Source organism: Salvelinus alpinus, chromosome 25 (genome assembly GCF_045679555.1).
Source record: "Salvelinus alpinus chromosome 25, SLU_Salpinus.1, whole genome shotgun sequence".
Taxonomy (NCBI): domain Eukaryota; kingdom Metazoa; phylum Chordata; class Actinopteri; order Salmoniformes; family Salmonidae; genus Salvelinus; species Salvelinus alpinus.
Genome location: NC_092110.1, coordinates 554221 through 581877, shown reverse-complemented (window position 1 = coordinate 581877; position 27657 = coordinate 554221). Strand labels below are relative to the sequence as shown.

The 27657-nt window shown below is 41.9% G+C and overlaps 1 protein-coding gene across 1 annotated transcript; it reads right to left on the bottom strand.

Annotated features, from left to right (window-relative positions):
* On the bottom strand, positions 1-27423 carry LOC139553142 (GTP cyclohydrolase 1-like). The gene is made up of 6 exons (XM_071365106.1): positions 26898-27423; positions 20327-20436; positions 18328-18383; positions 6574-6605; positions 6091-6175; positions 1-4214 (listed from the first exon to the last, which is right to left on the bottom strand). The coding sequence occupies exons 1-6, from the start codon at positions 27259-27261 to the stop codon at positions 4088-4090; spliced, it is 774 nt and encodes a 257-aa protein (XP_071221207.1). The 5' UTR covers positions 27262-27423; the 3' UTR covers positions 1-4087.
* Between the last annotated feature and the right edge of the window lie 234 nt (positions 27424-27657).

Sequence of the window (27657 nt, the reverse complement as noted above, 5' to 3'; positions counted from 1 at the left end):
TTCATAGTTCTTACATACATATTTAATTTTCTTTATTTAAAACTTTCAAATGACCACAGTAAGAAGTGTAACCTAAATGACAGTGGTGAAGGAGCCCAAAGAACAGGTCCTCCTAAAAAAGGCCACAGAGACAATGTAGGAGCTGTCTGACTATATAGCACGCACCTTCTCCCACCCCTGACATATACAACCCCAATGGCCAAATCAGATTGGTTAAAACCTACCCATTTCAGAGTATTATATATTTCCAATAAATGTACAACTATACCGCTTGCTACTATTCCTATTTATCGCAACGTTTCCATCGACAGTTTGAGAGTAAAGTCATACTGTATGAAAATAAATCACAATAGGTGTGATGGAAAGTATCGGTAGAAATGTCGAAAATTTGTTCATGGTGGGAAAATTTTTGTCGGTAAAAAATAATTATGCGACAAATGCGGTGGAAAGCCTTTATGTGCAAATATTGATTTTAATAAACCATATCGAAGTAAATTTGAGAGTCATGCGATGACATCTGTTGTACTACGACATGGAAAAACATTAGCGTTTATAGGCAGATTAAATCATTTTGATGAACTTTCATGACGGTTAAGTGATGGACGGTGATGAGCTTCATGCACATGCCCATCAAGAGTTTTATTTGAATGCTGGCTACATGAACAAAACTTGTCTGCCAATTAACAAATAAAAATGCTATTGCTCTTATCCATATTGCATCATATAACCTACCCTGTCCACGTTGTCAGCGAACTGTTCTAGACTGGAGAGCATGCCAGTGTTGCCAACTCATTTACAGGGTAAATTGCTAGAGGCAGGTTGATTTGTTGTTAAATGACGTGATGTCATTGCGTGATAACGTAAAACTGCGTCATTACGTAGAATACACAATAACGTTACTCAAATTGCCTGGCCATCTCGGAAAAAAATATGATTTGACATTTGTTCAGTTACATTCTCCCACTATTTTCTGTACTTCTGGCTGTACAATTTTGATTGAGACATGTTGATTTATGTTGTAAGTTCTGTTCAAGATCAAACATTCGTGACCAACTATATTAATTGGGGTTGGCTCGTCGAATCCGTACTACTGCTGCTGCAGTCAGCCAACAATGATTTGCAATTTGCTGAAATTGCTGCTGCCTGTGCACGAGCTGAGCGTCTGCTGCTGACGTCACTCACAACACACTTTTGCAGCCAGTCATGTGTGTTGTGACTAAGTGTGTGACAGAGAAAATCGTTTTTTGTGTCATTTAGAGGGAAAATGCGTGCATTTTAGCGTTTGAGTCACTTTTCAAAAGTTGCTAAAAGTTCCAAATACATTTTTAAAAGTAGCTAAATGTGTTGCTAGGTGCTATTTGAAAAAAAAGTTGCCAGGGTAGTCTGAAAAGTTGCTAAATCAAGCAACAAAATTGCTGAATTGGCATCACTGGAGCATGCGCCAAAACCAGATAGCGCACATTTGTTATTAACGCAACAGTTTGTGACAAAACCATCCGTAGAGTTACAAATGCAATGGTACATGGTAATTTAAACGCCAAAGTTATTTTCATGTGCACGGTCATCACACACAGCTTTTTATCTACAACAAGTCAATTTCTTGGAAACATCTCTGCTGTGATTTTTGAATATCCACATAAAAATCTTTCGCCAATTGGATGGATACCTAGCTACTGAAAATTTTTCAAATGTTACTATATTTTAATATCCCGGCTGAAGAGAGAAGAGCCTACATAACATGTTAAATATCAAACATACAGTATACGTGACATTGCAAAGAGGATTGTACTGTACTCAAGTGCAGCATATTTTGACATTTAAAACGTTTAAAAGAAATCTGAAACATTTATACACTGACATACATAGATATATTCAGATTTGACAATAGAAGGTTAACAGAGTTGATGTGCTCCTTTACCAAGAGGTGAGACTCCTACCTCTAGTCTCTTCGAATTCATCGGTTGGAAGTGAATTCTCCATTCTCCTCCCAAAAAAAAGTAAGGCTGCTCAAGATAGAGGTCAGCGGAATATATACTGGGCTGGCCCACAACAATTTTTGAAAATACACTTGTAGATTACACACAAAAATTAAAAACGCATACAGACCTACACAACTTACATATACGAAGCTAGTGGTGCCCAATAGAGACCCTAACTGAATTCTGAAATGCACACTTGGGGGATACAGAGAAAGCCACATTTGTCAATCCGTACCTTTTTCACTATTGTGATACCTACAATAGTGTGACGAATAATGTACAGTGTATGTACGGTGTCCATATTAGGCCAGCCTCCTGACAACAACTCCTGACCGGCTTGTCCTATTATGGACACCGTTTAGTGCCATCTAAATCCTCCTTCATTGCACTATCCAGTTACCATCTAGTCATTGTAACTGCACCTTTTGGAAACTTTGGTCACAGACAAATACAACAATCAAAACTAACAGCAACATTACATCACATCATTTGAACTCCAGTTAACATGTTCAGTAACCCATCATTGTTGGTTTCCTGAAGTTGAAGGGTGCAGTATACAATTAACTGGAGCAGTAGCTACCAAATTTGTATGAGTGTATGTTGCTCCCCCTTTGTGTATTAGTTAATGACAAGTACAGTAGATGGGGACTGATCCTTCTGATAGGCTGATAGATAGACCTAAGTGTTAATTGTTTGACAAATGGGTTTGAAGCATTTGGCTTGAGCGGGAATATGATGCCATGCGAAAAGGGCACTTACCACACTTGAATAGGTTTGGCTCAAGGCAAGGTTAAATACATACGATTATAGTAATCCGTGAATTGAAATTTAAAGGCAATGTTCCTGCTTTAGCGGAGATGGCATTCACGGTAAACGCTGCATAAAATGAGTGTAAAAAAACATTAAGAACACCTTCCTATTGAGTTTGAGTTTATTTTTACAGGGACAGTGCACATTAATCAATGTTTCTGTAAAAGTGCCGGTTCTAGCCAACCGGCTCATTTACAACCGCAGTCCCAGGGCAGGTTTTTAAAAACAATGACAATACAGACTACCCTAACCCTAACCCTAACCCCCCTCCCTCAGAACAGCCTTAATTCGTCAGGGCGTGGACTCTACAAGGTGTCGAAAGCGTTCCACAGGGATGCTGGCCCATGTTGACGCCAATGCTTCCCACAGTTGTGTCAAGTTGTCTGGATGTCCTTTGGGTGGTGGACCATTCTTGGAACTGTCGAGCGTGAAAAGCCGAGCAGCGTTTCCGTTCTTGACACAACAAAACCGGTGTGCCTGGCACCTACTGCCATACCCTGTTCAAAGGCACTTAAATCTTGTCTTGCCCATTCACTGTCTGAATGACACACATTCACAATTGTCTCAAGGCTTAAAAATAATTATTTAACCGGTCTTCTCCCCTTCACCTACACTGATTGAAGTAGATTTAACAAGTGACATCGATAAGGGATCATATCTTAACTGGATTCACCGGGTCAGTCTGTCATGGAAAAAGCAGTTCTTTAAGTAGTTTTTTTACACTCAGTGTATGTCGGCTCAAACGCAAAATTACCTTAATTTATATCGCGGAATCTATAATGCTTCAGCTTTACAAATATGTCCGTTTTTGAATTAAACCCTATGGTCCTAGCTTACATGGATAAAAATATATTGTAAAAATATATCAGGATAAAAGTAAAAAACAAGATTGATAAATTGTTTCGAATATTAGGATGTTGTAGGTGTAGGTGTATCTCTACTGTAATTGGTAGTTCAATCTGATTAAAACTGAATAAAAAAATAAAGGACAAAATTAAGCAACCATAAAACACTAATCATTGAGCCAGTATTTTTTTAGGTTAAGCCTGCCACCTGGCAGACAGCATTAAGTAAGACTGTCATGTACATACACGGCTATGTCATGTGACCATGTGATGATTTGGAAGGGGGTGGAGGGATGGAATAAAACGCACACACATAACGCACACACACCCACCAAGCCCGGACTCTAGGCTTTGTACAGAAATTGCTGTGTGCCGGCTGCTGCTCCAACCAGGCGACAGGGAGAGTGGATCCGAGTTGGGCTGTGCAGCAGGTTTGTGGACCGCTCGTCCCTCTCAGCTCCTGATGAGGGTGAGGAACTCATCCCGTGTCTTGGGGTCCTCCCGGAACACCCCCAGCATGGTGCTGGTCACAGTCTTGCTGTTCATCTTCTGCACCCCCCTCATCACCATGCACATGTGACTATGCAGGAAGAATGGAGGAGACAAAATGCATCATTATACATTGGTGTTATACAGTGGCAAGAAAAAGTATGTGAACCCTTTGGAAATACCTGGATTTTCTCAACACAGTGTTGTCTGTTCCTTCCAAACAATGCAACTGTAGTTTAATCTGTCCACAGAGAATTTTGCCAGTAGCGCTGTGGAACATCCAGATGCACTTTTGCAAACTTCAGATGTGCAGCAATTTTTTGACAGCTGTGGCTTCTTCCGTGGTGTCCTCCCATTAACACCATTGTTTAGTGTTTTACGTATCGGAGACTCGTCAACAGAGATGTTAGCGTGGCCTCCCGGGTGGCGCAGTGGTCTAGGGCACTGCATCGCAGTGCTATGCTGCGCCACCAGAGTCTGGGTTCGCGCCCAGGCTCTGTCGCAGCCGGCCGCGACCGGGAGGTCCGTGGGGCGACGCACAATTGGCTTAGCGTCGTCCGGGTTAGGGAGGGTTTGGCCGGTAGGGATATCCTTGTCTCATCGCGCTCCAGCGACTCCTGTGGCGGGCCGGGCGCAGTGCGCGCTAACTGAGGGGGGCGGGTGCACGGTGTTTCCTCCGACACATTGGTGCGGCTGGCTTCCGGGTTGGAGGCGCGCTGTGTTAAGAAGCAGTGCGGCTGGTTGGGTTGTGCTTCGGAGGACGCATGACTTTCGACCTTCGTCTCTCCCGAGCCCGTACGGGAGTTGTAGCGATGAGACAAGATAGTAATTACTAGCGATTGGATACCACGAAAAATTGGGGAGAAAAGGGGAGAAAATTTATAAAAAAAAAAAAAAAAAAAAAAAAAACAGAGATGTTAGCATGTTCCAGAGATTTCTGTAAGTCTTTAGCTGATACTCTAGGAATCTTCTTAACCACATTGAGCATTCTGCGCTGCTCTTACATTTACATTTGCAGTCATCTTTTCAGAATGGCCACTCCTAGGGAGAGTAGCAACAGTGCTGAACTTTCTCAATTTTTAGACAATTTGTCTTACCATGGACTGATGAACATCAAGGCTTTTAGAGATACTTTTGTAACGCTTTCTAGCATTATGCAAGTCAACAATTCTAAATCTTAGGTCTTCTGAGATCTTTTGTTCAAGGCATGGTTCACATCAGGCAACGCTTCCTGTGAATAGCAAACTCAAATTTTGTCAGTGTTTTTTATAGGACAAAGCAGCTCTAACCAACATCTCCAATCTCATCTCATTGATTGGACTCCAGGTTAGCCGACTCCTGACTCCAATTAGCTTTTGGAGAAGTTATTAGCCTAGGGGTTTACATACTTTTTCCAACCTACACTGTGCATGTTTAAATGATGTATTCAATATAGACAAGAAAAATACAATAATGTGTGTGCTATTAGTTTAAGCACACTGTTGGTCTATTGTGACTTAGATCAGATCAAATTTGATAATCAATTTATGCAGAAATCCAGGTAATTTTAAAGGGTTAACATACTTTTTCTTGCAGCTGTAGTTATTAGATGTGGGTGTATGAGAAATGTCCTGTTAGTGACCCATTGAAGATTGTCCAGATATGACCTTGCACAATATATTTGGTTTCATTTGTGTGTGTTTGTGTTTTGACTGACATTATTGCATTGGCAATAAGGTACTTTTTCCTCTGTGGATAGACTTGAACCAAATAGGGTCACCTTAAATGGACAGATATTGCCCAGAAACTACCTCTTTGGGAAGAGAAAGGGCATATTGTTTTCCTAAAACGAAGGATTTGTTAATATGAATGTGTATACACCATACAGCTAACATTCAAGCCACATTTTTCCATAGTGCATCTTTAATGTCTGTTTGTATGGGGCTCTTAATATCAGTCGGTGAGGGAAAAAGGAGAAAGAGACATACGTTGCCTCAATGACGACGCCCACCCCGGCAGGCTGCAGAGCTTCAGTGATCGCCACGGCGATTTGTTTGGTCAACCGCTCTTGAACTGAAAGAGAACAGACAGATAAACACGGTCCAAGTCAGAGAGCAAAGTCAAACATGATATCTGACATGATCGACCATGACATGGCAGGTTCATGGCAGGTTACCGTTTGTTCTAAGTAACAAAACTTACCAGGCTGTCAACCAACTGACCATCTCGAAAAAGGACAATGTGGGAATAGAAATAATGCACGATTTGAATTTTAATGCAATTAATAAATTGTTACTGTGGTAATTACAGTGTAAGTATACACAAATGACAAAGTGCAACTTTGATTAAGTCCTAAAAAAAAAAATACACAAATATTGTCTTTGAGACAGAATAAAAACTCTAGGTGCAGTTCACTTTATTGTCCATCAACTCTCGAAAGTATAAATTGATTGTTATATGTCTGGAAATACCTTGCAGTCGACGGCTGTAGATTTCAACAATCCTGGGGAGAGATTAGGGGAAAAGGCATTGGGGAAAAAAACTTTCATTACATGAGAACACCCAAGTGGTAAGATTTACAGTGAGGCAAAGAGGCTTACATTGTCAAAGAGGGATTACACATTCTTCAGGGACAGAGTGGAAACTAGAAAGAGACATGAGAGCTCTTCACAACAGAGGTCACATTTTACAGTGTCAGTCATATAGGTTGATTTGTATTGGTTTGGACAGGGTGAAGTTGCTAAGAGCTGTTGTAATTTGTGTGTTTAAAAGAACAGACTCAATCAAATCCAACACAGCATTGATTATAAAGAATTTTTGCATACACAATAACTTTGGGAAATCTTTGGATGCATCTATCAGTAATAGGAATTTATCTGCTACATTGTTTCTTCAGGACCCATAATAAATGTTGTGATTTGATATGAATATTGGGTAAAAAAAGTGCTATTTTTATTGTGTACATTCTGCAATGAGTCTTTGGTTTAAATAATCCCCAAGTCAACATACAGTTCCTTCAGAAAGTATTCATTGACTTATTCCACATGTTGTGTTACAGCCTGAATTCAAAATGGATAAATAAATGTTTTCCCCCTCAACCATCTACACACAGACAATACCCCATAATGACAAAGTGAAAACATGTTTGTAGATTTTTTCCCACAAATGTATTAGAAATGACATACAGAAATATCTCATAAGTATTCACAACCCTGAGTCAATACTTTGTAGAGGCACCTTTGGCAGTGATTACAGCTGTGTCTTTATGCCTAAGAACTTCCCACACCTGGATTGTGCAACATTTGCCCATTATCCTTTTCAAAATTATTCAAGCTCTGTCACATTGGTTGTTAATCATTGATAGACAACCATTTTTCAGATTTTGTCATAGATTTAATTCAAAACTAATTTGGCCACTACGTAACGTTCACCATCTTCTTGGTAAGCAATTCCACTGTAGGTTTGGCCTTGTGTTTTAAGTTATTGTCCTGCTGAAAGATTAATTCATCTCCCAGTGTTTGGTGGAAAGCAGACAAAACCAGGTTTTAGCCTGTGCTTAGCTCCATTCCGTTTCTTTTTTATCCTGAACAACTCCCTAGTCCTTAAAGATTACAAGCATACGCATAACATGATGCAACCACCACTATGCTTGAAAATATGGAGAGTAGAACTCAGTAATGTGTTATATTGGATTTGCACCAAACATAACACTTTGTATTCAGGACAAAAAGTTAATTGCTTTGCCAATTTTTTTGCAGTATTTCTTTAGTGCCTTGTTGCAAACAGGACACGTTTTGGAATATTTATATTATGTCCAGGCTTCTTTCTTGTCATTGTCAATTAGGTTAGCATTGTGGAGTAACTACATTGTTGTTGATACATCCTCAGTTCTCCCATCACAGCCATTAAAACGCTGTAACTGTTCTAAAGTCGCCATTGGCCTCATGGTGAAATCCCTGAGCGGTTGTAAACCAGTGTGAAATGGCTAGCTAGTTAGCGGGGTGCGCGCTAGTAGCGGTTCAAATCGGTGACGTCACTTGCTGAGACCTTGAAGTAGTTGTTCCCCTTGCTATGCAAGGGCCGTGGCTTTTGTGGCGCAATTAGGTAACAATGGGTGTCTGTTGTTGATGTGTGCAGAGGGTCCCTGGTTCGAGCCCAGGTAGGGGCGAGGAGAGGAACGGAAGCAATACTGTTACACAGCTATCTTCCTCTATGGCAACGGAGTTAGGAAAGACGCATGTGTCTTTGTAGTGACTGGGTGTAATTGATACCCCATCCAAAGTGTAATTGATAACATCACCATGCTCAAAGGGATATTCAATGTCTGCTATTAATTATTTATATCTACCAATAGGTGCCCTTATTTGTGAAGCATTGGAAAACCTCCCTGGTCTTTTAGATTAAATGTGTGTTTGAAATTCACTGATCAACTGAGGAACCTTACAGATAATTGTATGTGTGGGGAACAGAGATGAGGTAGTTATTCAAAAATCATGATAAACACTATTATTTCACACAGCATCAATCCTAGCAATGTATTATGTATCGGCTGTATCACATCCGGCCGTGATTGGGAGTCCCATAGGGTGGCGGACAATTGGCCCAGTGTCGTCTGGGTTTGGCCGGGGTACGCCGTCATTGTAAATAAGAATTTGTTCTTAACTGACTTGCCTAGTTAAACAAAAGGTTTTAAAAATGTGACTTGTTAAGCACATTTTTACTCCTGAACTTATTTAGGCTTGCCCAAACAAAGGGGTTAAATAGTTGACTCAAGACATTTCAGCTTTTCATTTTTAATTCATGTAATTTTGTATTTATTTTATTTTTTACTAAATGTAATAAATGTTAAATTCAGGCTGTAACAACAAAATGTGGAATAAGTCAAGGGGTGTGAATACTTTCTGAAGCCACTGTGCATACAGATGTAGGAACTTAATTTTAGCCAGTTTACTACAGCAGGAAATGTGCAATATAATTTAAACATTTTAAAGTAGAAATTACAAACTTTAGAAGCCTTTTTAAACATTCAATAGACTACAAGTTTTAATTTCCTGCTGAGAGATCAAATTCTGGTGCTTTTCTAGGGGAGTGTGTGGTATTCTGTGGCAGTCACACTGACAACCAGTTGCAAGTTCCAACCTCCAGTGAGTCAATCTGAGTAGCAGAGAAGTGGATCACGCCAGCCTCATCATAGCCTGACATCCCTTCCCCTTTGACCCAATGCTCTTTTACAAACATGACCTCTCCTATCCCTGCAGTTCCATCACTTGGCTCAGCAAAATGCCACAGAACAAGAGGATTACGAAGACTTTCAAATGGGCGGATGCATCGATATGAAGGCATAAAACTGTTGCATCCATCTCAATGAAGCACATTTTGGAGGTTTTGGGTGCAACGCCTTTCAGAGCTCAATTCTTATAAAAATCGAATAAAATTGTATACGTCACATGCTTCGTTGACAAAATGTTTGACTAACAGTGAAATGCTTTCTTGCAGGTCCATATCCAACAATGCAGAGTTAAAGATATTTTTTATAAAAATAGAGTCACACGAGGAATAAATACAGTGAATAACGAATAAAAATAACATGGCTATACACTGAGTGTACAAAACATTAGGAAAATGTAATATTTCCATTCCAGACTGACCAGGTGAAAGCTATGATCCCTTATTGATGTCACTTGTTAAATCTACTTCAAACAGTACAGATGAAGGGGAGGAGACAGGTTAAAGAAGGATTTTTAAACCTTGAGACATGGATTGTGTATGTATGTATGTATGTATGTCTGTATGCCATTCAGAGGGTGAATGTGCAAAAGGCCAGCATCCCGGAGTCGCCTCTTCATTGTTGACGTTGAGACTGGTGTTTTGCAGGTACTATTTAATGAAGCTGCCAGTTGAGGACTTGTGAGGCGTATGTTTCTCAAACCAGACACACTAATGTACTTGTCCTCCTGCTCAATTGTGCACCGGGGCCTCCCACTCCTCATTCTATTCTGGTTAGAGCCAGTTTGCACTGTTTTGTGAAGGGAGTAGTACACATCTTCAGTTTCTTGGCAATTCCTCGTATAGAATAGCCTTCATTTCTCAGAACAAGAATAGACTGACGAGTTTCAGAAGAAAGTTCTTTGTTTCTGGTCATTTTGAGCCTGTAAATCGAACCCACAAATGCTGATGCTCCAGATACTCAACTAATCTAAAAGGCCAGTTTTATTGCTTCTTTAATCAGAACAACAGTTTTCAGCTGTGCTAAGATAATTGCAAAAGGGTTTTCTAGTGATCAATTAGCCTTTTAAAATTATAAACTTGGATTAGCTAACACAACGTGCCATTGGAACACAGGTGTGATGGTTGCTGATAATGGGCCTCTGTACGCCTATGTAGATATCCCATTAAAAACCAGCCGTTTCCAGCTACAATAGTCATTTACAACATTAACCATGTCTACACTGTATTTCTGATCAATTTGATGTTATTTTAATGGGCAAACATTTTTTAATTTTCTTTAACAAACAAGGACATTTCTAAGTGACCCCAAACCTTTGAACGGTAGTGTATGTGTTTGGGTGTCAGTATGTGTGAGTCAGTGGAGGCTGGTGGGGGGAACTATAGGATGGGCTCATTGTAATGCCTGGAATGGAATAAAGTGCAAAAGAGAGTTCGTGCAAAAAAAGGGCCAATGTAGGCAGTCCAGGGAGCCATTTGTTTAGCTATTTAGCAGTCTTGTTTAGAAGTCTTATGGCTTGGGGGAAGAAACGGTTCAGGGTCCTGTTGGTTCCAGACTTGGTGCATTGGTAACGCTTGCCATGCGGGAGGCGAAAGAACAGTCTGTGGCTTGTGTGGCTGGAGTCTGACCATTTTTTGGACCTGTAACACCTAAGCTAAGGCCCTAACAATTTTTTAAAAATAGTTTTTTTTACCTGGCCTTATTTCTATTACAACATATTGGATGACTGATTCATATTCCATTCACACAGCTCAATGTAAAAGCGATAGGTTTAGGCTACTACACGATACTTGAATTTTCTCTATACCCATCATGAGGTTGCTACAACCTAGCTTACAAATGAAAGTTTACAACGTAGGTGCACCGGTCGAGAGAAAATCTTTTAGTAATCAAGGTGACATACAGCGACACATTCAATAATGCCTTGCACAAACTCACCTGCATTTAGCTGATCTAGGGTGTAATCATTAGTCCAAACAGTTGAAAATTCAGTTGTGTTTATTCCCATTTCGTTTGCTTTATTTTAAGAAACGTTTTTCAAAATAATTAGCAGAATGAATACACCCCTAATAGTCTACTTTAATAGCTGCCACATACAAACAGTATGATCACTTTGCTCGTCGTATAATTCCTTCTCACATCTATTCACTAGTCTGTGACCAGGCAAAAAATGTTAAATAATCCAAGCCAAACCTTCATGCCATAACCGCTAAATAGTTCACCATATTAGCTAACATCATAGTCAACATACAGTTTAAGTCAGAAGTTTACATACACTTAGGTTGGAGTCATTAGAACAAATTTTTCAGTGGGTCAGAAGTTTACATACACTAAGTTGACTGTGCCTTTAAACAGCTTGGAGAATTCCAGAAAATTATGTCATGGCTTTAGAAGCTTCTGATTGACATAATGAGTCAATTGGAGGTGTACCTGTGGATGTATTTCAAGGCCTACCTTCAAACTCAGTGCCTCTTTGCTTGACATCAAGGGTAAATCAAAAGAAATCAGCCAACAAATAAATTGTAGAACACAAGTCTGGTTCATCCTTGGGAGCAATTTCCAAACGCCTGAAGGTACCATGTTCATCTGTACAAACAATAGTACGCAAGTATAAACACCATGGGACCACGCAGCCGTCATACCGCTCAGGAAGGAGACGTGTTCTGTCTTCTAGAGATGAACATACTTTGGTGTGTTGAGGAAAAAGGGGACGTTTGCAAGCCGAAGAACACCATCCCAACCGTGAAGCACTGGGGTAGCAGCATCATGTTGTGGGGGTGCTTTGCTGCAGGAGTGGCTGGTGCACCCCACAAAATAGATGGCATCATGAGGAGGAAAATTAAGTGGATATATTGAGGCAGTATCTCAAGACATCAGTCAGGAAGTTAAAGCTTGGTAGCAAATGGGTCTTCCAAATGGACAATGACCCCAAGCATACTTCCAAAGTTGTGGTGAAATGGCTTAAGGACAACAAAGTCAAGGTATTGAAGTGGCCATCACAAAGCCCTGACCTCAATCCCATAGAAGATTTGTGGGCAGATCTGAAAAAGCGTATATGCGAGCAAGGAGGCCTACAAACCTGACTCCGTTACACCAGCTCTGTCAGGAAGAAAATGGGCCAAAATTCACCCAAACTTGTGGAAGCTTGTGGAAGGCTACCCGAAACATTTGACCCAAATTAAACAATTTAAAGGCAATGCTACCAAATACTAATTGAGTGTATGTAAACTTCTGACCCACTGGGAATGTGATGAAAGAAATAAAAGCTGAAATAAATCTCTACAATTATTCTGACATTTCACATTCTTAAAATAAAGTGGTGATCCTAATTGACCTAAGATAGGGCATTTTTACTGGGATTAAATGTCGGGAATTGTGAAACTGAGTTTAAAAGTATTTAGCTAAGGTGTATGTAAACTTCCGACTAACTGTAGCTACTAGAACTAACGTGTTAGTAAACCCGCTACAATCATGCAGTACAGTGTACAGCAAGCAGTTACACTGGCGAGCCCGGGTTCCTATAAATTAAGAACACCAAAAACTTACCTCGACTTGGAAGAGTTCCAGTGTTGGATAGTCATAGGCAGCTAGCTAACATAGCATCCCTTTCTGTTTGAGCAAGCGAAACTAGATAGCTGAATAAGTAACATTAAAGCTGCAATATATAACTTTTTGGGCGACTCAACCAAATTCACATAGAAGTGTGTGTTATTCACTGAACAAAAATATTAACGCTAAATTACTTAGTTCATATAAAAAGGTAATCAGTCAATTGAAATATATTTATTAGGCCCTAATCTATGGATTTCACATGACTGTAAATACAGATATGCATCAGTTGGTCAAAGATACTTAAAAAATAAAGTAGGGGTGTGGATGAGAAAACCAGTCAGTATCTGGTGTGACCACCATTTGGCTCATGCAGCGCGACATCTCCTTCACATAGAGTTGATCAGGCTGTCGATTGTGTCCCTTGAAATGTTGTCCCACTTCTCTTCAATGGCTATACAAAGTTGCTGGATATTGGCAGGAACTGGAACACGCTGTCGTACACGTCAATCCAGAGCATCCCAAAATATGCTCAATGGTCGACATGTCTAGTGAGTATGCAGGCCATGGAAGAAATGGGACATTTTTAGCTTCCAGGAATTGTGTACAGATGGCGGCGGATGAATGGCACGACAATGAGACTCAGGATCTCGTCACGGTTTCTCTGTGCATTCAAATTCCCATCGATAAAATGCAATTGTGTTCGTTGTCCGTAGCTTATGCCTGCCCATACCATAACCCCACCGCCACCATGGGGCACTCTGTTCACAGCATTGACATCAGCAAACCACTCGCCCGCATGACGCCACATCTGCCATCTGTCCGGTAGAGTTGAAACTGGGATTCATCCGTGAAGAGCACACTGCTCCAGCGTGCCAGTGCCCATTGAAGTCGGTTACGACGCTAAACTTCAGTCAGGTCAAGACGCTGGTGAGGACAAGCACGCAGATTACCTTCCCTGAGACGGTTTCTGAAAGTTTGTGTAAACCCACAGTTTCATCAGCTGACCAGGTGGCTGGTCTCAGACGATCCCTTAGGTGAAACCGGATCTGGCGTGGTTACACGTGGTCTACGGTTGTGAGGCCCATTGGATGTACTGCCAAATTCTCTAAAACTATGTTTGAGGCGACTTATGGTAGAGAAATTAACATGTAATTATCTGGCAACAGCTCTGATGTACATTCCTGCAGTCAGCATGACAATTGCACACTCCCTCAAAACTTGAGACATCTGTGGCATTGTGTTGTGTGACAAAACAGTACATTTTAGCATTATCACACTGTTTAATCAGCTTCTTGATATGCCACACCTGTCAGGTGGATGGATTATCTTGGCCAAGTAGAGATAACAGGGATGTAAACATATTTGTGCACAAAATGAGAGAAAAAAGCTTTTTGTGCGTATGGAACATTTCGGGGATCGTTTATTTCAGCTCATGAAACATGGGACCAACACTTTACATGTTGCATTTATATTTTTGCCCTGTATAGATCTGTAATTATCATTGAAAGCAAGTCTAAGAAGGGGTAGAGCTGTTCTATGAGCGCCATTTCTATTGCTTCCCGTTCTGAAGTTTTTTGTTGTGTCTTTTACTTTCGTACACCGAAAGTAATTGCAATTGCGCACACATTGATGTCAGACATGCACCTACTGTACCCTAATGCTCTGTTGCCGATGACTGGGATGAATGCAGGAGTAGATTTAAGCAGCAGGACAAGACACCCTTATATCAGTCAAAAAGAGGGTATGTACGTCATAGGCCTATCTGGCTTATAATGATGATGGTCATAATACATTTTATGACACTGTCAAGAAGCATTATCTTAGTCCCAGTAAAGTGACACAGGATGGTCATAATGCTTCATGACAGTGTCATAAAGTGTATTTTCTACAAGTTATTAAAAAAAAAAAAATGCTGAATATAACAAAGGATTTAAGAAACGAAAGGATACTTCTTGGCAGGGGAAAAAAATATTTGAATAAATGTGGGTTATTTATGTAGGCGTCATAACCAGCCATACAATAACGCAAAATGTAAGAACAGGGATAAAAATGGGTCATGACCATATTATGACAGGTTATGACAAGTTGTCAGCTGTTATGGTATGGTTATGACTCCCGAGTGGCGCAGTGGTCTAAGGCACTGCATTGCAGTGCTAGAGGTGTCACTACAGACCCTGGTTCGATCCCGGGCTGTATCACAACTGGCTGTGATCGGGAGTCCCATAGGGTAGCTCACAATTGGCCCAGCGTCAACCGTTTGACCGGGGTAGGCCGTCATTGTAAATAAGAATTTGTTCTTAACTGACATGCCTAGTTAAATAAAAAAGGTTAAATAAAATAAAAATGACTCTGGGTGTCAAGTAAAGTGTTAATTAGAATTTTAGCAACCAGGAAAAGGCAGAGACATTTCTGCATAGTGCATCTAAGTGAAAAATACAACGAAATATAGCTAGCTCTCTTGCTCTCGCTTCTCCTTAAATTTGTTCAAAACCTTTCAACTATTGTCTTTCTCTTTGTGTCAACTACTCAACACATGTTATGCACTGCAGTGCTAGCTAGCTGTTGCTTTCAGTACTAGATTCTGATCCTTTGATAGGCTGGACAACATGTCATGTTCATGCTGCAAGAGCTCTGATAGGTTGGAGAACGTCCTCCGGAAGTTGTCATAATTACTGTGTAAGTTTATGGAATGGAGTGAGAACCATGAGCCTCCTAAGGTTTTTGTATTGAAGTCAATCTACCCAGAGCAGGACAGAACTTTAATGTTTCACTATTTAACATTTTCAGAAATTGGTCTTGGATGAATTTGCTGATGTTATCCATGACCAGCCTTTCAAAGTATTTAATGGTATGGGGCGATTATGCTATGGGGCGATAGTTATTTAGACAGGTTACCTTGGCTTTCTTGGGCACAGGCACTATAGTGGTCTGCTTGAAACATGTCGGTATTACAGACTGGGTTAGGGAGAGGTTGAAAATGTCAGTTTAGCCACTTGCCAGCTGATCAGTGCATGCTCCGAGTACGCATCCTGGTAATCCGTCTGCAGCCTTGAGAATGTTAACCTGTTTAAAAGTCTTACTCATGTCGGTTGCGGTGAGCGTGATCACAGTCATCCGTAACAGGTGGTGCTCTCACGCATGGTTCAGTGTTGCTTGCCTCAAAGCGAGCATAGAAGACATTTAGCTCGTCTGGTAGGCGTGGGTCATTGGGCAGCGCATGGCTGGGTTTCCCTTAGTAATCCGTGCTAGTTTGCAAGCCCTGCCACATCAGACGAGTGTCAGTGCCGGTATAGTAGGATTGAATCGTCGTCGTGTATTGACGCTTTGCCTGTTTGATGGTTGGTCGGTGGGCGTAGTGGGATTTCTTATAAGCGTCCGTGTTAGTGTCCCACTCCTTGGAAGCGGCAGCTCTAGCCTTTAGCTCAGTGCGGATGTTGCCTGAAATCCATGGCTTCTGGTTGGGGGTATGTACGTATTGTCATTGTGGAGACGTCGTCGATGCACTTATTAATGTAGCCAGTGACTGATGTGGCGCTCTCCTCAATGCCATCGGATGAATCCCAGAACATATTCCAGTTTGTGCAAGCAAAACAGTCCTGAAGCTTAGCATTCACCTAATCGGACCACTTCCAAATTGAGCGTGTCACTGGTACTCCCTTTGAGTTTTTGTTTGTAAGCAGGAATCAGGATGATAGAGTTATGGTCAAATGGAAGGCGAGTTTTGTATGAGTCTCTGTTTGTGGAGTAAAGGTGATCTGGAGTTATTTTTTCCCCCTCTAGTTGCACAGGTGACATGATGGTAGAAATTACGTAAAATGGATTTGAGTTTTCCTACATTAAAATAACCGGCCACTAGGAGCGCTGCCTCTGGATGAGCATTTTCGTGTTGACTTATGGCCCTATATAGCTCGTTGAGTGCGGTCTTAGTGCTAGCATCGGTTTGTGGTGGTAAATAGACAGCTACGAAAAATATAAATAAACTCTTTGTAAATAGTATGGTCGACAGCTTATCATGAGTTATTCTAACTCCTTAATATTAGATATCGCGAACCAGCTTTTGTTAACGGACCGTTGGGGAGTTGCAGTGATGAGACAAGATTGTAATTGGATCTCAATTGGATATCACGAAAAAAATAAAAAAGACACACACACCCCAACCTTGAGTTTCCGAGACACTGCCGTTCTGTCTTGGCGATGCATAGAAAAACTAGCTAGCTTTATAATAACCGTGTCCTCGTTCAGCCACAGTTCTTCAGGTCCAGTTGATAGGATATTTTTGAACAGAGCTCGTCTAGTGTGTTCTACAGTGATTCGCAGATAGAACAGACGGTAGGGGTGGTTTATTCACTCTGCTGTAGTTTCATCAGTGCCCCCACTTCGGCCTCTATATGGAACGTCTTTTCCTCTTTCGAGTGTCTGGGATTAGGGCCTGGTCCTGGTTGAGCAGTAGGTCATTGAAGTAGAATTCTTCATCCAAATCGGAGGTTAGTGATCACATTTCTGAAGTCCAGAAACTATTCTCGGTCATAGGAAACAATGGCGGAAACATTATGTACAAAAAAAAATTAAGATTAACACAATATTTTTGGTCAGGAGCCCGTAAAACAGTTTACCGCTATACATGCCAGTGCCATTACCTGAAGTGTACTCTCCAAAATAAAATGTACTCTTTCAAAAATAAAAGTATTGCTGGTATTGTGTTTTGTATGGTGAGCACTGGTGTATCAGCGTATGTGCGTAGCTGCGTGTGGCATAGACACCATGGCCACATGGGTGGGGAAGGGAAGTATGAGTATGTATTAGTGAAAGGGGCTAAGTCTCAGGTATTGGGGTCAGATGGGATCAGAATCCTCTCGTCACATACACACTCCTAATCAGCTTAAGGTTCCACCCTGAGTGGCCTCTCCACCTGAACAGGCTCACAGCAAACACTACCGCTATGCTACACGAACGCTACACTGTAGAAGCTAATGTATAGGTAACCCACTAAACCCAGGTCCAGCTCTCTGGGATACAACATGAGTCAGCCTCTTAGTTCATCACCGTGTTGTAGTTCCTATTATCTAATAGGTGACCATATTGTACTGTATTGCCTGAAGGACCGTCTAGGAACAGATTACATATTCGTACATGATACTGCACACATGGATTGAGTCTAGGTAATCCCAATCCCTCCAATTTCCCAATATCCAACCCTATTGTTAGGATTTTTTGTCATAGGAATTCCATACCTTGGTGCGTTTCCCTGGTATACCGGCAATAACTTCAATAGCTAACGATATCCACACTGAAGAAGGCTGTTAAGTCGAAAGTCTTAGTACACTATCCCCTTTGTTGAAAATAATTTTTACTGCAATCGAAAAATTAAGTAGCTTTTTGCGACATCCATTACATTTTTTTTCATATCACAATAGCAAATACACCATTACACTTTCCATACACTTACCTGGCCAGCTTGCTGAGGCCCAGAACCCTCTTATTGGGGAGGTAGCCTATATGGACCTGGGCGAGAGAAGAGAGACCAATTCTGCCATTAATGATGGCCAAGTTCCGCATTATACCATATTCACAACAACAGACAGTAAATCACGTTGTCCCAAAGTCTGCACTGCCAAACAGACCCAGCTGGCATGATAATGTACAGTATATCTCAGTGTTTGAAGTTGGCTGGATATGACTCAATGGATTCCACCCCATGTCTTCTGTGTATAATAAGACTGTTAGCCCGCTGAGCTAAAGCCTAGGCATTAGCTCAGTGAGCGAACACATTTCTTCTCAACAAGTTCTCATCACGTGATGAAGGGAAGCTGAACATTTGCTTTCCATTCCACCTTGATGGGCTGCTGCGTGGGAAAGATATGAATCATAAGAAGCAAAGACAAAAGGCAACATTTATCTAAAGGCCATCGGAGAAGTGAAGGGGAGGTAAGGGAGTCACGTCTGCACCATGGATAAATAAGCAGCAGATGAAAGCCCCGAAGAGGATTGAGCTCTAGACTCTCCTCCCCATCCAGCTGGTGAGCCTGCTACTGCGTATAACTGGAAGGCTGAATTCCCCCTCCACCCATTCCCCACCAACCCTCCACTCAAATGTCAGCAGCAATGTGCTGAAACGGGCAGAGAGAAAGGGCATGAATGCAAGGATTTCCCCTCCTACTCTTTTCTCCCTCTCTTTATGCTAGGTTGTGATAAAATGCATTTCTGAACAGGGTGTATAAAATAAAAAATAAGAAATAAGAAACGCAATTCACTTTGAAAAAAAAGGGATTCACGTTTGATTAAAAGTGGGGTTCAGATATGGGCATCATGGTTTTTCAAAGGTATATGGTGTAAAAGTAGGCCTAACAGCATACCTCAACGAAAACAAATACCACCTTGTTGTGAGGTGATAAGAGACACTAAAAGCGTTAAAAGATGACTGACTGGACGCACAGAAATCGGTGAGTCATTATAGCGCTCGGCGATCGGCTCAGATAGATGCGCGGGGAAATATATAAGAGTGTGGATAAGAGGCGACTAGCACTTGTGATGACAACAGGGAGCCATCAGCGGGGGAATGAGGTGGACGCGAGTAATGTGGCCTTCTGACAGCCAACCGCTGACAAACAAACACACACCACAAAGACAAAAACGACCAGTGTGTGTATGTGTCCAGAGAGAGAGAGAGTGCATAACACTTGCTACCGCTATCATCACGGCACATTTGCACCGTGAAAAGGATATGAAAGGATCAATGGCCTCCCTCTTTGGTCTTAAATGGCAAACACCTGCAGGGTAAGATGAGGGGAGAATAGAGGGGAGGATGCTAGGTCTACAGTACTAAAATGTCAAAACAGGAGAATTTACAAAGGCAACCGTGTCTCACTTGAATCCCCACTGACAGGATTTCAGTTGATTTGGGATGCGTTCCAAATGGCATCCTATTGCCAATATAGTACAAGCAGTGTACTATACAGGGAATAGGGTGCCATTTGGAATGCCGCCTTGGTCAGTGCCAGTGGCCATTTTTCCTTACCAGTAGTTTAATCACAACTGGGCTCAATTACAGGCTCAGTGGACAAAGGCCTTATCAGTGCCCCTGAGGATGTCTCTACATGGGGCACTTGTTTGGGGTGGTTAGCAGTGGGGTATTACGCGTGAGAGTACAGTAGCTTACTAATTTTATTTCAAATTGTGGCATCACCTCAGCCACAGAATTAGGCCTACAACTTCAACCTCGCACACAAAAATGTATAAAAATCAACCATGCAAGCCAAGGTAATATAGAAAGTAGGCCTACTCCTTGTTGTGAACAAGATTGTCTGAGTCGCTGAGTTAAACATGTGTATAAACCTTTAACATTTTTATTGTGTTGATTTATTACAGGATCGAACCTAGAAGAGATTCCCCATAATTGGAGATTGTGCATCGTGGACTGGTGTGGGTCTGGGGAGCAAATAGGTTACCCTTCCAAAGATGGGCACCAGGTGGTGCTCGCACATGGAGAACATGTCAATGTCCTTTACGATCACCATCTCGTCGTGGTCCTCGTCAAAGATTGCGTCGTTCAGCACGTCTGCGGAAGCAAAGAGAAAAAGAGAGTGAGACGGATGAGTGCGAGGCCCACCGAGTCGACGCCATACAGCTCCGAGACACTTAACAAGACGCGCAACAGACGAGACCAGACAGCCCTCGGCAACCTAATCATTCACTCTACCTCCATTCCATAAGCCTGCTGTTTCTATCTGGCAAACATTGTAATTATATCTCGACTCCCATATAGCCCTACCGCTCTTCCTGTTTGTCATTTTATTTCATTTTCTCTCCTAGCGGAGCTCATATCATTGTTCAAATAAATCCATGGGTTTTTATCTGTTTGTGGCGATGCGCCCTCCCTTCTCCCTGACGGAGGTTTTTAATTTCCTGGCCGCCTATCTACAGCGGTTGGGTTGGAATGGGAGGTAAAGTTTCCATGGTAACATGGTTGAGTGAGTGGACTGTTTGACTTGTTGCTTTAGGGTCCTGCCTTGTTGTTTTGCCACTTGTCTGTACAAGCAGCAGCCGGTTTGGGCGCTACGGCGATGAGATCACTGGTTAAACTAACAACAACAATAGTTTCACCATAGGCTTAGTGTTTGATAAGTCAGACAATGCATGTGTAGGCCTATATGCTGATTGTCACTCTGGATAAGAGCATCTGCTAAATTAATAACATTTTAATGTATAGCAGGGGTACTTACTATGAGAAAGTCCACATCACTAAGGACTTAAAAATGGTCCACACCCCCACACAGTCTTTTCCCTCAGGAAGCTAAAAGAAAAGTTCTACAGCTGCACCATCGAGAGCATCTTGACTGGCTGAATCAATGCTTGGTATGGCAAATTCACCACCCTCAACCACAAAGCACTACAGAGGGTGTTGCGGACAACCCAGTACATCACGGGGGCCAAGCTCCCTGCCACCAAGGACCTCTATATCTGGTGGTGTCAGAAGGCCCGAAAAATTGCCAAAGACTCCAGCCACCAAAACCAGACTGCTCACTCTGCTCTGGTACTGTTTCCCGGACAGTAGCATCGGCTCTTGGACCAACATGCGCCGAGACAGCTTTTACCCCCAAGCCATAAGACTGCTAAATAGCCATAGGACTGCTAAATAGTTCATTAAATGGTTAGCCGGACTATCTGCATTTTGACCCCATCTTGCGGGCTTCTATGCCCACTCACAAGACTATATACAGTGTATACACACACACGCTGACACTCACCCAAAATACCCCACACACACACTGCTACTCAGTTTATTTATTATTATCTATCCTGCCTAGTCACTTTACCCTGCCTTCATGTACATATCTACCTCAAATACCTCATACATTGATCTGGTACTGATACTCCCTGTATATAGCTTCATTCTTGTGTACTTTATTCCTTGTGTTACTATTTTTCTTTGTATAATAATTATCACAGACAAACTGCAAAACCACAACAAGGCAGGACCCTAAAGCAACAAGTCAGACCGTCTGCTCACTCACCATGTTACCATGGAGACTTTACCTACCACTCCCACTCCAACCCAACCTCAGTAGATAGGCTGCCAGGAAATGAAAAACCTTGCTTTGCATCCATGGGAAGGGCTCGTAAGCAAGCATTTCATAGTAAAGTCTACACCCGTTGTATTCGGCGCATGTGACAAATTAAATGAGATTTGACTGAATTCCTAATAAAACAAATATATATATATATTTTTTTAAACATTTTTTTATTTTATTATTATTATTTTGGGACCCGCAGTCTGTATTGACCCTGCTCTGGGTCCGGATCTGGACCACGGTCCATCAGTTGAGTATGGCTGATGTATAGGATAAGAATTATTAGAATATCAAGTGCAGTTTCACTAGACTGGTTAAAAGACTAAATGAACAAATGCTGATTTCACATCACTGTTAGAATATTATGATTTCTTTATTGACAAGTGAAGTTGAAGAGTAGGAGGTAACGGCCTTTCATAGATTCACTGCTCTCTGAGACATTCAGTAGGTTAGAATGAGGTCACTAAGAACATTGTTATCTGTCCATTGATGATAATATTTGACCGTGCTTAAAGGAACAGTGCTACTGTTTGGGTTTCTCCACTCAAGCAGTACTCCAAATGTCTCTCTCCCAGCCCGGTATTTGTTTTTCCCGGTAAAGCTCTACTGATGAATTGAGCACCGTCCCCAGTTCATCTCACCAACCTGAGGGCAGCAGATGTTCAGAGAGCAGTTGCCCCTCACCAGTCTGGTTCTCTACAAACACCCCCACCACACACACGTGACAGGGCCACAGCAAAAGAACAGGAAATCAAATCAGCATCAACTCATCTCAGACAAAAACCACACAGTCACTATGGCTACATTACAAATTGTTAGGATGTCAAGCAGAGGGGTTGAGAGCGCTGGTGGCCAACCTGCTTTCTCTATCCCCCTCTCCCTTTTTCTCTCTTCTCTCTCCCTTCCTCCCTCACTACCTTTCTCTCAATCCCCTGTAGCAGTGCTGTCCTCCCCCTGCCCCTTCGCATCAACACCTAAATGAGAAAGAAGCACCTTAATGATTGGTTGACACATAGTGCATCCCACAATGCAGGTGATGGCTGCATGGTGCACTTGGTGAGAAGCAACCGCACCAACTCGAAGGAGACTTCATCCAAAAACTGCAAGTCTGACAATTTTATACCTATAAAGCAACACTTTGAAAGGCGGTGACCAACGATGGACTTGACAAAAGTGATTCGCTCAAACGTGACATATGCATATTGCTTACTGCCTTCAAATGCAGCTATGAAGGATATGCCATTCAGGTTTTTCTTGGAATCTCATGTGTTGATAGCATTATACATATGCCATTCATGTTTCTCTTCCTATGAATACCTTCTTTCTAATGCATAATAAGCACACAGCATAATGCATAAACGAGAAGTAACATGAACCATCTTCATAATGCATTATATGCTAAATATAAATATAATAATGCATGACATAGGTGCTATTAACTGCTCATAAGCATCTAGATAAGCAATTAATAATCAACTAGATTATGAATTATACAGCCTAGTCATAATGCCCTATGAACTAAATTTTATAATGCACTATATTAAAATAATAAGGACAATGAGCCTCATAGGGCTAGACTTCCATTCCACTACGAACCCTTTTTTTAAACACACGCCGTCTTGCGCAACAAACACGAGTCATTATTTTTATTAGCACACAGAAATGACAAAGTCTGGGTCAGCATCGAGGGATTTTAGTGGAAATTCTGTGACTAAGTGAGAATGTGTAGAAACGAAGTGTGTGTGTGTGTGTGGGTGAGAGAGACTGTCCACTGTTGGAGTTAGAAGACCCTATAAAGTAAGACCTACCAGTTCAGCCCTGGATTATTCACACTGACATCCTGTACGCCCTGGGCACTCATAAAACTAGTTACTTATTTGCTCACACAAACAGACACACACATGCACACACACACGAAACACACATGGCATGTGCAAGCAACCACACAGTCTCACACTCACAAATACACAAACGTATGTGGACACCTGCTCGTCGAACATGTCATTCCAAAATCATGGGCATTAATATGGAGTTGGTCCCCCCTTTGCTGCTATAACAGCCTCCACTCTTCTGGGAAGGCTTTCCACTAGATGTTGGAACATTGGTGCGAGGACTTGCTTTCATTCAGCCACAAGAACATTAGTGAGGTCGGGCACTGATGTTGGGTGATTGGGTCTGGCTCGCCGTCGGCGTTCCAATTCAACCCAAAGGTGTTCGATGGGGTTGAGGTCAGGGCTGTGTGCAGGCCAGTCAAGTTCTTCCACACCGATCTCGACAAACCATTTCTGTATGGACCTCACTTTGTGCATGGGGGCATTGCAATGCTGAAACAGGAAAGGGCCTTACTCAAACTGCCACAAAGTTGGAAGCACAGAATTGTCTAGAATGTCATTGTATGCTGTGGCATTAATATTTCCCATCACAGAAACTAAGGGGCCTAGCCCGAACCATGAAAAACAGCCCCAGACCATTATTCCTCCTCCACCAAATGTTACAGTTGGCACTACGCATTGGGGCAGGTAGCCTTCTCCTGGCATCCGCCAAACCCAGATTTGTCCGTCGGACTGCCAAATGGTGAAGTGTGATTCATCACTCCAGAGAACACGTCTCCACTGCTCAACCCATTTCATGAAGCTCCCGACAAACAGTTATTGTGCTGACGCTGCTTCCAGAGGCAGTTTGGAACTCGGTGGTGAGTGTTGCAACCGTGGACTGACGATTTCTACATGCTACAGCACTCTGAGGTTCCGTTCTGTGAGCCTGTGTGGCCTACCACTTTGCGACTGAGCCGTTGTTGCTCCTAGAAGTTTACACTTCACAATAACAGCACTTTCAGTTGACCATGGCAGATTTAGCAGGGAAGAAATTTGATAACCTGACTTGTTGGAAAGGTGGCAGTCAGCTCTTCAGTAAGGGCATTCTACTGCCAATGTTTCTTTATGGAGATCGCATGGTTGTGTGCTCGATGTCATACACCTGTCAGCAACAGGTATGGGTGAAATAGCCAAATCCACTTACTTGAAGGGGGTGTCCACATACTTTTGTAGTGTATATCCATATATCCACTGGCTCACTGTGACAAGGCGAATATGACACCTATTGCGGTTTTCCGCAATCTGATTAAACCTATTCCTGGACTAAAAAGCACTTGGAATGAAGATTCTCCTTTGAGATTCCCCTTTGTTTTTCATCCAGGCTTAATCTGGGTTTGTGAAACTGGCCACAGAAGTTATTCAGCTCTTCAAAATCTTCAATTCAATGACATTACACATTTAAACAAAGTGGTGGTGCAGAACAAGAGCCAATCCAAAAAGGGAGAGAATACCACTTGCTTCAGTGCTCCTGAACACACATTCGTGACTCATCGTGACTCTTCACTTTTTGCTGGATTTACTGTTTGGTTTGGCCCCTCACGTTTCCATAACACTCCCACAACACCTCAAACAGGGGGGGAAGAGAATTGAATCCATATAGACCAGACAGGGTCCAAGCCTTCTCAAGTTATCTATTTTGCATGTTTTTCAGCTAGGGAGGACGAGTGTCACTAACACATTCTCCGTGTGTCTCCTCAAACATATTACACAGAACCTCAAAGTGCTCCCCGCGAAACCAACTCCAGATGGGTTTTTGGTGGGGGGAGGGCAGGGGTTAATAATACTGCGAGGGGCAGCTCCCCAGCTCCACCACTAAAACAGTCCCAACCGTGGAGAACAGAACCAATAAAGTCTGGTAAGGATGACCAGGGGACTTGTTGAGCCTGGATATGCACGTGAACCGTTTCATAAGGATGGACAGAAATAGCAGTATTGTGTAGAAAGAGGGATTTCAGACAGATGAGTGAAAAGTGCATCAACTGAGAATATTAGAAACAACATACTTATTGTAGGGTTACTTGTCTATGAATGTACGCTGAACATTGACTGTAAATCCTTCTTTCTTGATGTACTATTTTGTACTCAACTGCTCTAAATCACATACTATGGTCATTTGAGTGAAGCCTGTCTCCAGTGCCAATGATTTCAAATGTTGTACTGCACATCTCTAAACAAGAATCTGTAGCTCTTATACTGAACATTGTTTTACAAAAAGCAATCAAGTTAATTGAATGTGTAACTAAGCATCTTCTGAAATACCTGACCATAGGCTAAGGATGTAAGAAGTGTGTATATATACAGTATCCGTCAAAAGTTTGGACACACCTACACATTCAAGGGTTTTTGTCCATCTGGTTTGCGCTTAGTGGGACTCTCATTTGTTTTTCAACAGGACAACAACCCAACACACTTCCAGGCTGTGTAAGGGCTACTTGATCAAGAAGATGAGTAATTGAGTGCCGCATCAGATTACCTGGCCTCCACAATCCAATCACAACCCAATTGAGATGGTTTGGGATGAATTGGACCGCAGAGTGAAGGAAAAGCAGCCAACAAGTGCTCAGCATATGTGGGAACTCCTTCAAAACTGTTGGAAAATTCATTCCAGGTGAAGCTGGTTGAGAGAATGCCAAGAGTGTGCAAAGCTGTCATCAAGGCAAAGGATGGCCACTTTGTAGAATCTCAAATATAAAATATATTTTGATTTGTTTAAGACTTTTTTGGTTACTACATGATTCCATGTGTTATTTCATAGTTTTGATGTCTTCACTATTATTCTACAATGTATAAAATAGTAAAAAAATAAAAACACCCTTGAATGAGTAGGTGTGTCCAAACTTTTGACTGGTACAGTATATATATATATATATATATAACAGCATAATAAATTACATATTTCTCCTCTCAAAACAGATTTCTTGATTGGAGTTCAGTAGCCTAAGTAAATGACATCTAAATGTCTATATTTCAGGTAAATTAAAAGGTTTCGTTTTAAGGTTATCCATGTCACTTTTTTTTTTACAACATAGGAAAGTGTTGACAACTTGGGAAAAGGGGCATTCCGACTGACTCACCTTTGATTTTCTCCTGGTAGCCCTTGGTGAAGAACTGCATGGCTGTCGCGGCTCTCCACGGAGTTTTTAGAAGTCCCTGTCTTTGCGGGTCCTCCCCGAGCCCCCGGAGAATAGTGGTGTAGGCAGCTGCAAGACTAGGCAAGTTCATCTCATTGTCTTCCATACTTCGGGTGCGCTCATGCTTCCAGACCTCTACCACTGAGGACCCTGTGTGCGAACTCGACTCACCGGCAGTCCCCGTCCCTTGAGATAGGCCTACCAAGATCCGGTTGTCTTTTTTTACCAAGTGTCCGTTAATAGAACTTTCGTTCGTAGTCGGTTTACTGTCAGCTTCACTGTCGTGACACTGTTTTGAGCGCTCCATAGTTCAGAATTGACGTAAGGTCTTTTCACTAATGGAGGATGCGCTTTCCAGTGTTTTCGCTTAATGGACGCAGCTTTGTTTTTGAACGCACCACCTGCTGAGTACACTGCCGTCACCTGAATGTATCAAAGTACATGAAGCACTCTCAGACGTTGGTACCCCATGGCTTTATAAGCGATATAATCCTCGTGCATTTCTATTGGTCGAGCATTTTGTGAACGTCACGTTCTGTCAGTTGTATGTAAGCCAATGGAGAACATTGCCTGTCTACCCAAACTCCTTTCTCCGGCCAAATGCTATGCCACGCCCACGGATGTTAGTTTCTTCTCTGGAATGAGTCTGGCTCTGAGTACCTCCCTGTTGGTTTTGAGAATGAAAATCTCTTCTAGACCGTCT